This window comes from Nerophis ophidion, linkage group LG01 (genome assembly GCF_033978795.1).
Source record: "Nerophis ophidion isolate RoL-2023_Sa linkage group LG01, RoL_Noph_v1.0, whole genome shotgun sequence".
Lineage (NCBI taxonomy): Eukaryota > Metazoa > Chordata > Actinopteri > Syngnathiformes > Syngnathidae > Nerophis > Nerophis ophidion.
In genome coordinates, this window is record NC_084611.1 from 81,886,616 (window position 1) to 81,899,003 (window position 12,388).

The 12,388-nt window shown below is 39.0% G+C and overlaps 1 protein-coding gene across 3 annotated transcripts in view; it reads left to right on the forward strand.

The window, feature by feature from the left end:
- Positions 1–12,388, forward strand: part of arfip1 (ADP-ribosylation factor interacting protein 1 (arfaptin 1)) — a 52,290-nt gene that overhangs the window by 18,252 nt on the left and 21,650 nt on the right. For 2 of the 3 annotated variants that reach the window (XM_061913238.1, XM_061913248.1), the window contains exons 2-3: positions 41–318; positions 8,850–8,954. In XM_061913238.1, the coding sequence (XP_061769222.1) occupies positions 43–318; positions 8,850–8,954 (381 nt within the window). In that variant the 5' untranslated portion in view covers positions 41–42. The remainder of the gene's footprint in view (positions 1–40; positions 319–8,849; positions 8,955–12,388) is intronic. The other variant, XM_061913257.1, reaches the window with a different exon arrangement.

Below are 12,388 nucleotides of genomic sequence, written 5' to 3' on the forward strand. Positions count from 1 at the left end.
ACAAGGACCCATTCATAAATCTCATGTCTCTTGTTTTCAGGCATGTCTGAGGGTAGTCTTGACACACAATCGGGGAAGATGTCAGCCGAGGAGTCTCAAGAGATGTCTTGTCAGGCGGCCGAGGAGAGTTTGAGCAGTGGCTTGCCGGAGCCAAATGTTGACGATAGTGACGATAGCGCGTCCAGGAATGACGTGCTGTACGAAATCGACATAAGCGGCGGTGAGGATGTTGAGAACGGCAGTGAAGCCGCCAGTGTAGATAACGGTGACCCTGGGGACTCTCCCGAGGAAAGTGGAGATGATGCCACTGAAGCAAAGGTGACGTTTACCTTCACTTTAGACAATCAACCTGTTTGGGCGCTTCCTCTTCCTGTTGCTGAGCTTGATTTGCTGTTCCTGCTGCTGTGGTGGTGGTGGTCTCTCCTCTAGGACGTCATAATCTCTTTCCTCATACAATCAGTGGCGTTTCTAGCTTCAGACAGTATGTAGTGGTGTACCTTGCTAGTGGTTGTAGACGTACTACAGTGTCGCTTATGCTGATCCTTTGTTGTATTCTGGTGTTTCTCAGTGGTAAGTCTGTGTGACATGACAATGTAGTAATATTAGCGTATCTATGGTTTCTACAAAAAATGACTGAAATATCCAGCATGGTCCTATCACACAGTCTTATGCTTGGCTTCTTTGTGGGGATGATCCATGGTCTTAATGATGTAATTGCCGGCTAATCTGGCATTGACTGATATATGTTGATTTTTAGCAACAATGTTTTGTATTTATTAAGGGTGTGGGAAAAAAACGATTTTAATTTGAATCGCGATTATCACGTTGTGCAATTCAGAATCAATTATATATTTTTTTTGTCGATTTTTTTTAAATATATATATATTTTTTTTTAATCAACCCAACAAAACAATACACAGCAATACCATAACAATGCGATCCAATTCCAAAACCAAACCTGACCCAGCAACATTCCATCCATCCATCCATTTCCTACCGCTTATTCCAGCAACACTCAGAACTGCAATAAACAGAGCAATTGAGAGAAGACACAAACACGACACAGAACAAACCAAAAGTAGTGCCCATCCATCCATCCATCTTCTACCGCTTATTCCCTTTCGGGGTGGCGGGGGGCGCTGGCGCCTATCTCAGCTACAATCGGGCGGAAGGCAGTGTACACCCTGGACAAGTCGCCACCTCATCGCAGGGCCAACACAGATAGACATACATCACTCACACTCACATTCACACACTAAGGCCAATTTTAGTGTTGCCTATCAACCTATAGTAGTGAAACAAAAATTAATATTATCAACATCAGTATCAATATTAGTTATAATTTCAGCATAGCAATGATTAAAAATCCCTCATTAACATTATCATTAGACATTTATAAAATAAAAAAAGAATAGTGTCACAGTGGCTTACACTTGCATCGCATCTCATAAGCTTCACAACACAAAGTGTCCAACATTTTCACAAAGATAAAATACCCTAAGTCACATTTTTGGTTCGTTTAATAGTTAAAACAAATTTACATTATTACAATCAGTTGATAAAACATTGTGTTTTACAATCATAAAAGCTTTTTACAAAAATCTACTACTCTGCTTGTGTGTCAGCAGATTGGGGTAGATCCTGCTGAAATCCTATGTATTGAATGAATAGAGAATCCGTTTAAATCGGGAACAAATCGTTTTTGAATCGAGAATCATGTTGAATTGAAAAAAAAAATCGATTTTGAATCGAATCGTGACCCCAAGAATCGATATTTAATCGAATCGTGGGACACCCAAAGATTCGCAGACCTAGTATTTATTAAATGATAAATGGGTTGTACTTGTATAGCGCTTTTCTACCTTCAAGGTACTCAAAGCGCTTTGACACTACTTCCACATTTACCCATTCACACAGACATTCACACACTGATGGAGGGAGCTGCCATGCAAGGCGCCAACCAGTACCCATCAGGAGCAAGGGTGAAGTGTCTTGCTCCGGACACAACGGACGTGACGAGGTTGGTTCTAGGTGGGATTTGAACCAGTGACCCTCGGGTTGCGCACGGCCACTCTCCCACTGCGCCACGCCGTCCCTAAATATCCCTGATATTGAATAATATTATGTCCTGAGGGACAGAGAGCAAGAGACTTTTGCACAGTGCCTGTGTTTTTAAAAGGTGTAAATCTTTATTGTTTTACAGTTCTCTTTTATGTATTTTAAAATGTACGTCTTAATGTATTACTTTTTTTGAAACTGCTCTGTGACGTGCTGTTGAACTCTTGGCCAGGTCACCCTTGTGAAAGAGATCTTGATCTCAATGGGTTTCTTATCTGGTTAAATAAAGGTTCTAATGTGTTTTATGTGCAGTTTGAGTGTGCAAGACAAAGCCAAGTCACTTTGAAGCAGCAGCAAAGAAGCCCTTCTTCCTGCTCTCCGACACAAAACGCTTCCAACAGCAATAAATAAGAGCCATAAAAGCAACAGGATTTGAACTAGAGAAATGACGACATGAAAATTTCATATCATGGTTATTCTGACCAAAATAACGTTATTGTTGAATGTGGTCAAAATTACTTATAGAGTACACCGTGAAATCATTTTAATTTAAACAAAAAAAACATACAGTTGGACTTGGGCGTATATTTGATTTGATCAGACAATTATTCAAACAATAAATACAAATAAACCCAATAAATTTTATCACCAAGTGCATGCCCTGTTGCAGACTGCAAGAGTATTCACTCTTTGCATTGGTTTTAGCTGCTGCGGGTGTTTGTACTACACGCACGTAAACGGTAATAATGGTAACCGTCGGGTTAGTACTACCGTATTAAATTCAAATGATCATAAAAAAAACATGATTGACTACCACACGTTGATAAAATTATGGACCGACTAAATTGTAACATGAAAACAAGATACATTAGCGTCTTTCCCCATGAGTAAACATCATACCCCAATCTTAACTTATACAAACACATTACTGTCTAAACAAATAAAATACAGTATTAAAGTTGAACACAAAAGTACAAATTATAATGGAAGCTTGACGTATTCAAACACACAAATGAAAATAATACAGATTTTATGAAGCCAGAGAAATATTTTATGTTTCTTCTGCCAATAAAGTACAGTGTCCATTTATTTTAATTATTTAAAAACAAAACTTTATTGTATTGCTTATAAATACTTTTTAAATATATTCAACAATACCTCTTCAATAATTATAGCAACAATACTTTTTTTAAAATGTATTTTATATATAGTTTTGGTTGTGTGTATTTGAGGGTCAAACATGACCCCAAGCAGTTCATATGGAATCTTCTATGAACCTTTAATTCTTTGCAAGTATGACTGACCCACTTACACATCTGATGCAACTTTGACTGTCAATAATGCTAACTTGCTTCTCCAGGAAATGAGTATCATCGGTCCGTCAGTTTTTTGAAGTGTGGTTATCAATCATGATATTACGATACATTTTTTTGGAAACGATAATACTAACCGTCGAGAGTTTTATTGCGGTTTAACATTAATACCGTTTATTGTAACATCCCAAAATTAATTCATGCATATTGCTAAAAGAGCGTGTAAACTTGCTCGGCCGTTAAATATTCATCTCATTGGTTGCATCGCCATTTGTAATCTCAAACAATTACATTTTAACATTAGCACATTTTCTGCCGTTTTTGTACTTGGTGCATGCATATCATTTTCAAACACGTTAGCATCTGGAAACATGCAGGTTACTCAGCATCAAGGTTGGGAATTTGGGGTTAAAGGCCTACTGAAATTAGATTTTCTTATTCAAACGGGGATAGCAGGTCCATTCTATGTGTCATACTTGATCATTTCAGGATATTGCCATATTTTTGCTGAAAGGATTTAGCAGAGAACATCGATGATAAAATTCGCAACTTTTGGTCGCTAATAAAAAAAGCCTTGCCTTTACCGGAAGTACCAGACGATGATGTCACCGGTGTGAGGGCTCCTCACATCCTGAAATTGTTTATAATGTGAGCCTCCAGCATCAAGAGCTATTCGGACCGAGAAAGCGACAATTTCCCCATTAATTTGAGCGAGGATGAAAGATTCGTGGATGAGAATATTGATAGTGAAGGACTAGAAAAAAAAAGGCGATTGCATTTGGAGCAATTCAGATGTTTTTAGACACATTTACTATGATAATTCTGGGAAATCCCTTGTCTTTCTATTGTGTTGCTAGTGTTTTAGTGAGTTAAATAGTACCTGATAGTCAGAGGGGTGTGTCCACGGGTGTGTTGACGCCAGTCTCTGAGGGAAGTCACGGCAGCTGCATGGACGGCGCAAGGTGTCGCTGATCTCCGGTAAGAGGCGACTTTTTACCACAATTTTCTCACTGAATCCTGCCGGTTGACAAGTGGTCGGGAACCATGTTCGCTTGACCACTCTGATCCATAGTAAAGTTTCACCTCCGGGAATTCTAAACAAGGAATCACCGTGTGTTTGTGTGGCTAAAAGCTAAAGCTTCCCACCTCCATCTTTCTACTTTGACTTCTCCATTATTAATTGAACAAATTGCAAAATATTCAGCAACACAGATGTCAAAGTACTGTGTCATTGCGCGATGAAAAGAGACGACTTTTAGCCGCAAGTGGTGCTGGCTAATATGTCCCCTCCAACCAATAACGTCACAAACACGCGTCATCATTCCGCGACGTTTTCAACAGGAAACTCCGCGGAAAATTTAAAATTGTAATTTAGTAAACTCAAAAGGCCGTATTGACATGTGTTGCAATGTTAATATTTCATAATTGATATATAAACTATCAGACTGCGTGGTCGGTAGTAGTGGGTTTCAGTAGGCCTTAAAATCACCAAAAATGTTTCCCGGGCGTGGCCACCACTGCTGCCCACTGCTCCCCTCACCTCCCAGTGGGTGATCAAGGGTGATGGGTCAAATGCAAAGAATAATTTCGCCACACCTAGTGTGTGTACTTTAACTTAACAATCCAATTTGCTGTATTAGGTTGCGGGGAAGGGTTAATTGAAAAGAGCGATACGCGCATTCATGTTCGTATGCAAAAATGTAAGAGCAGAAAACGTTGCTAGAGTTCTCGCTATTTGGAAAAACAATACTTGGCAACACAGACTACTAGTGCTAAGTCTTCTAAATCTCTGGCAGATCAGGTGAGATTATGTGTGTTAAAGAAAAAGTTACATTGCCATCTGCTTTATGGAGTAAAAACAACAAGCTAAATTAATTTATGTGTTTATAGACCCAAATCTATTTGTAGCAGTCCAAATGTATTTACTTTGGAGCAAAAAAGTATTTAGTCAGCCACCGATTGTGCAAGTTCTCCCACTTAAAATGATGACAGCGGTGTATGCTTTAATGACATTCTGTTACTAAGAGCACTGATTGAAGAGCGACAGTGTTTCCTATACATGCATTTATTTGTGGCGGCCTATCATACAGTGGGGCAAAAAAAGTATTTAGTCAGCCACCGATTGTGTAAGTTCTCCCACTTAAAATGATGACAGAGGTCTGTAATTTTCATCATAGGTACACTTCAACTGTGAGAGACAGAATGTGAAAAAAAAATCCAGGAATTCACATTGTAGGAATTTTAATGAATTTATTTGTAAATTATGGTGGAAAATAAGTATTTGGTCAACCATTCAAAGCTCTCACTGATGGAAGGAGGTTTTGGCTCAAAATCTCAAGATACATGGCCCCATTCATTCTTTCCTTAACACGGATCAATCGTCCTGTCCCCTTAGCAGAAAAACAGCCCCAAAGCATGATGTTTCCACCCCCATGTTTCACAGTAGGTGTGGTGTTCTTGGGATGCAACTCAGTATTCTTCTTCCTCCAAACACGACGAGTTGAGTTTATACCAAAATGGATACATGGATGATACAGCAGAGGATTGGGAGAATGTCATGTGGTCAGATGAAACCAAAATAGAACTTTTTGGTATAAACTCAACTCGTCGTGTTTAGAGGAAGAAGAATACTGAGTTGCATCCAAAGAACACCATACCTACTGTGAAACATGGGGGTGGAAACATCATGCTTTGAGGCTGTTTTTCTGCTAAGGGGACAGGACGATTGATCCGTGTTAAGGAAAGAATGAATGGGGCCATGTATCGTGAGATTTTGAGCCAAAACCTCCTTCCATCAGTGAGAGCTTTGAATGGTTGACCAAATACTTATTTTCCACCATAATTTACAAATACATTCTTTAAAATTCCTAGATTTTTTTTCACATTCTGTCTCTCACAGTTGAAGTCTACCTATGATGAAAATTACAGACCTTTGTCATCATTTTAAGTGGGAGAATTTACACAATCGGTGGCTGACTAAATACTTTTTTGCCCCACTGTATGATAGGCCGCCACAAATAAATGCATGTATAGGAAACACTGTCGCTCTTAAATCAGTGCTCGTAGTAACAGAATGTCAGTAAAGCATACACCGCTGCTGCTTAGGGGAATTTATTTGCAGTCTAATGCGTGAGTGCGTGCAACGGCCAGGTAACACTTTGCATCTGAGAGGATTACGGTGCATAAAGTCGTCTTATCTGCTATGGGCTGGTTGGATAAATGAACCTGTCCGCGCCTCTGCTGCCCTCCTGCCGGCATGCAGGCATCTTATTGCCTTTTAAAGTATTTATGTGTTGCTCACATGACGCCACAACAGCAGTTAATGTTTGTCTCACACATGGGACTCCTTTTTTTATTATCAGTGACGCTAACCTTGCTTCTCAAGTCTTTGTGGTTATTTTGCTTTGACTCCCAGACAATCAAACAGAATCTTTTTTATTTACACACTGTTTGTTATTTAGCTAAATCACAGAAACTGACATTGGACCTAACTGAGTGATAAGTCTTCAGGGTCCTTGGTTAACAGAGTACACTGCAAAAAGTCAGTGTTCAAAAAGAAGAAGAAGAAAATACAAAAATGAGGAGTATTTTATTTGAACTTAGCAAAATTATCTGCCAATAGGACCAGAAAATTTGGCTTGTCAAGACTTTCCAAAACAAGTACAATTAGCTTACCTCAATGAACCCAAAAATACCTTAAAATAAGTATTTTCTCACTAATAACAAAGTGCACTTTTCTTGGTAGAAAAAAAAAGAAAAGATCTTTTTGCTCAATATGTGTAAAATATTCTTAAATACAAACCCTGTTTCCATATGATTGGGGAAATTGTGTTAGATGTAAATATAAACAGAATACAATGATTTGCAAATCCTTTTCAACCCATATTCAGTTGAATATGCTACAAAGACAACGTATTTGATGTTCAAACTGATAAACATTTTTTTTTTGCAAATAATCATTAACTTTAGAATTTGATGCCAGCAACACATGACAAAAGAAGTTGACAAAGGTGGCAATAAATACTGATAATGTTAAGGAATGCTCATCAAACACTTATTTGGAACATCCCACATGTGTGCAGGCTAATTGGGAACAGGTGGGTGCCATGATTGGGTATAAAAACAGCTTCCCAAAAAATGCTCAGTCTTTCACAAGAAAGGATGGGGCGAGGTAAACCCCTTTTGGCCACAACTGCATGAGCAAATAGTCAAAGAACAACATTTCTCAAAGTAAAATTGCAAAAAATTTAGGGATTTTAACATCTACGGTCAGTAATATCATCAAAAGGTTCAGAGAATCTGGAAAATTATCCCACGTAAGCGGCATGGCCGGAAACCAACATTGAATGACCGTGACTTTCGATCCCTCTTACACATCTGTGAAGGCACCATTAATGCTGAAAGGTACATACAGGTTTTGGAACAACATAGGCTGCCATTTAAGCACCGTCTTTTTCATGGACGCCCCTGCTTATTTCAGCAAGACAATGCCAAGCCGCATTCAGCACGTGTTACAACAGCGTGGCTTCGTTAAAAAGGAGCGCGGGTACATTCCTGGCCCGCCTGCAGTCCAGACCTGTCTCTCATCAAAAATGTGTGGCTCTTTATGAAGCGTGAAATATGACAGCTGTTGAACGACTGAAGCTCTACATAAAACAAGAATGGGAAAGAATTCCACTTTCAAAGCTTCAACAATTAGTTTCCTCACTTCCCAAACGTTTAATGAGTGTTGTTAAAAGAAAAGGTGATGTAACACAGTGGTGAACATGCCCTTTCCCAACTACTTTGGCACGTGTTGCAGTCATAACATTTTAAGTTAGTTAATTATTTGCACAAAAAAAATTAAGTTTATGAGTTTGAACATCAAATATCTTGTTTTTGTAGTGCATTCATTTGAATATGGGTTGAAAAGGATTTTGTAAATCATTGTATTCCGTTTATATTTACATCTAACACAATTTCCCAACTCATATTGAAACGGGGTTTGTAGTTTCAAGCAAAACAGGTCATAAAATCTCAGCAACAAGCTGTAGTATCTTTCTGAGATAATTTAGGACCAACCCCCTTGAAACAAATAAAAAAACACTTATATAAAATCTGCTTAGTGAGAATAATTATCTTATCAGACAATAAATAAGCAAATATCACCCTTATTTGAGATATTGAATCTTACTTGGATTTCAGTTTTTGCAGTGTAAACATGCCCCAAGCTGTCCCGCCACCATCATGTTAAAAGCGATCTTTAACTTTTGTTCCAGGTGGGTGTTGTTTGTCCTTAAGTCATGCTCGTGTTTACTTCTTCGGTAAAATATGGATATTTGGAATTATATTGATCTCTCGATCAGTCCGGGTTGTCGCAGCGTCCACAAGATGGCAGCCCAAGGCAATTGTGATCGGATTGTGGCTCTTAAGTTCTCCCTTCCCTGCAGGTAATCACCTTTGGGATGTTGAAACTAAAAAGGCTCTCCTTTTTCTCAGGAGAGCGCCATGGCGGAGGAATCCCAGAGGAGCTCAGCCGCCGCCGAGATCGCCGTCACCAGCAACGGCGACCTGGATGAGAGCCCAGGAAGTGTTTTCCGTAGGGTGAGGTCCTCAAATCATCTACTACCACCACCAACACCTTGATGACAGTATTTTCTAAATAAAATAAAAAAACATATTTCATAATTTGTGTTCAAAATTTCCGACTGTTGACTGGTTTAAAAAAAAAAAAGTAATACCGTAGATGTCAACAGCAATTTTTTATATAACATTCATAAGTGTTTGTTGTTGCGGGTTTGTGGATGCGAGGTTGCTAAAAATGTTAAGATTGTTGCCTCTCAAATCAACAGCTAGAGAGGCAGGAAAATAATTTCCAAGATGAATTGAAAGTCTTATCGCATGTTTTAAATGGGTTCTTAACCTTTTTGACGTCTGGGTCCAACTTTTCCACAACACAGGCCCATGGCCCAATCGAATACTGACACTGAATTAAACATATTAGTTTAGATTTGTATGGTATTACCTTATTCTATGTAACCTACTTGCAGTTTAACAGGATACAGGATCATAAATGGGACGGTATAGCTCGGTTGGTAGAGTGGCCGTGCCAACAACTTGAGGGTTGCAGGTTCGATTCCCGCTTCCGCCATCCTAGTCACTGCCGTTGTGTCCTTGGGCAAGACACTTTACCCACGTGCTCCCAGTGCCACCCACACTGGTTTAAATGTAACTTAGATATTGGGTTTCACTATGTAAAGCGCTTTGAGTCACTAGAGAAAAGCGCTATATAAATATAATTCACTAAATGATATGAAAGCACTTGGTAATCACAAAGATTATCATCAAGGCTTTGGTCAGACTGATTACAGAAAATAAATCAAATATACTGCAAAAAGGGACTCAAAAACTGATAAAAAAATGTTATATACCAGGGTTCACCAACCTTTTTGAAACCAAGAGCTACTTCTTGGGTACTGATTAATGCGAAGGGCTACCAGTTTGATACACACTTAAATAAATTGCCAGAAATAGCCAATTTTCTCAATTTACCTTTGACTCTGTTATTATTAATAATTAATGATATTTATCTTTGTGGAAACACTGATCATCTTAATGAATTCTCACAATAAATATATATAGAAACAGATAAATATCAATATGCAACACTTTATTTTGATATTTTCTCTAAGTGCACATTTTTCAAATGGAACATTTTGAAATGATCACTTCTAAGACAGTCTTGTGAAATCATGATATCCCATTTTAACTTGCTGGCCACTAACATTTTTTTAACAAATCATGAATTACTTTGCACCATGTTTGTACAAATAATAACTCATGTAAAATACAAAAGTCAACTCTCAAATTTTTAAATAAATCATGTCACACTTTGAACTGGACACCAAATCTGTTATCTGTTTCTTTGTCAGTTAGTGGGAATCCCTGGCATTGTTGTTAACTAGTGTGTTGTACTCTGCTGTGTAACTTGACACTGCAACTCTGAGTGAGTCTTGCAGATGTGCATCAGTGAGGCGTGTTCGGTGTTTGTTCTTGATGAAGTTCATGTCAGATAAGGCTGATTCACAAAGATAAGTTGAACCGAACAGGCTTGCAACCTTCATAGCTGCTGCGCATACACCACTGTATTTTTGTGTCAACAAGGCACCAAAAGTTTGGTGCAGCCTGGTGGGCTTTAAATTTTAAATTGTCAGGAAAGAAGAGGAAGGAATTTAAAAGGTAAAAAGGTATATGTGTTTAAAAATCCTGAAATCATTTTTAAGATTGTATTTTTTCTCTAAAATTGTCTTTCTGAAAGTTATAAGAAGCAAAGTAAAAAAACAAATGAGTTTATTTAAACAAGTGAAGACCATCCATCCATCCATTTTCTACCGCTTATTCCCTTTCGGGGTCGCGGGGGGCGCTGGCGCCTATCTCAGCTACAATCGGGCGGAAGGCAGGGTACACCCTGGACAAGTCGCCACCTCATCGCAGCAAGTGAAGACCAAGTCTTTAAAATATTTTCTGGGATTTTCAAATTCTATTTGAGTTTTGTCTCTCTTAGAATTAAAAATGCCGAGCAAAGCGAGACCTGCTTGCTAGTACATAAATAAAATTTAAAAAATAGAGGCAGCTCACTGGTAAGTGCTGCTATTTCAGCTATTTTTAGAACAGGCCAGCGGGCTACTCATCTGGTCCTTAAGGGCTACCTGGGCACCACATTGGTGACCCCTGTTATATACAATTACGCAGTGCAAAAATTAATGCATTATAACAAAATTAATAAGTAATATATCCCGTTTCTTGAATAAACTGTCAATAAAATTAAAGTGCAAATGAAAAGACAGCTTCACCGCTTTAGTCATAATTTTTGCGCTTAGGAAACTTCTGTACGACTTTAGCTCCAGACTTATTCTGTTTGTTTGAGATGGTCACTACTGCCACAAGTGGTGGAAAAGTGTATTACAACTGAGTACCGCAGCGGCCCTTATGGATGACAGCGGATAATGTCAGTGCCTCTAGAGGTCGAAAAGTTATTTATCACACATTTCACTTTAATGGTCTCTGGCGAAAGAAAATATGCAAGCAATGGCTATTTTTTCAGCTTCAGTCACGTCGATGTGAGCAAGCCAGTCCAAGGGGTGTGGACATTAAAGGCATTTTACCGGGCGGTTTAGCTCGGTTGGTAGAGTGGCTGTGCCAGCAACTTGAGGGTTGCAGGTTCGATTCCCGCTTCCGCCGTCCTAGTCACTGCCGTTGTGTCCTTGGGCAAGACACTTTACCCACCTGCTCCCAGTGCCACCCACACTGGTTTGAATGTAACTTAGATATTGGGTTTCACTATGTAAAGCGCTTTGAATCACTAGAGAAAAAAGTGCTATATAAATATAATTCACTTCACTGTATATTCATTTATATTTACAAGTCGCCACCTCATCACAGGGCCAACACAGACAGACAGACAACATTCACACTCACATTCACACACTAGGGCCAATTTAGTGTTGCCAATCAACCTATCCCCAGGTGCATGTTTTTGGAGGTGGGAGGAAGCCGGAGTACCCGGAGGGAACCCACGCAGTCACGGGGAGGACATGCAAACTCCACACAGAAAGATCCCGAGCCAGGGATTGAACCCAGGACTACGCAGGACCTTTGTATTGTGAGGCAGATGCACTAACCCCTCTTTCACCGTGCTGCCCTCATTTATATTTTATTAATGAAATAAACTATGTATATTGGTAATGATATTCCAAAAAATCGTCTAAATCTGGGGTCACCAACCTTTTTGAAACCAAGAGCTACTTCTTGGGTACTGATTAATTCGAAGGGCTACCAGTTTGATACACACTTAAATAAATTGCCAGAAATAGCCAATTTGCTCAATTTACCTTTAACTCTAAGTAAATATTTGGGTGACTACTCCTTACTTGAGTAATAAATCTCTAAAGTAACAGTACTCTTAATTGAGTACAATTTCTGGCTACTCTACCCACCTCTGCAAATGAGACATAATGATGCAATATGTACATAGCTAG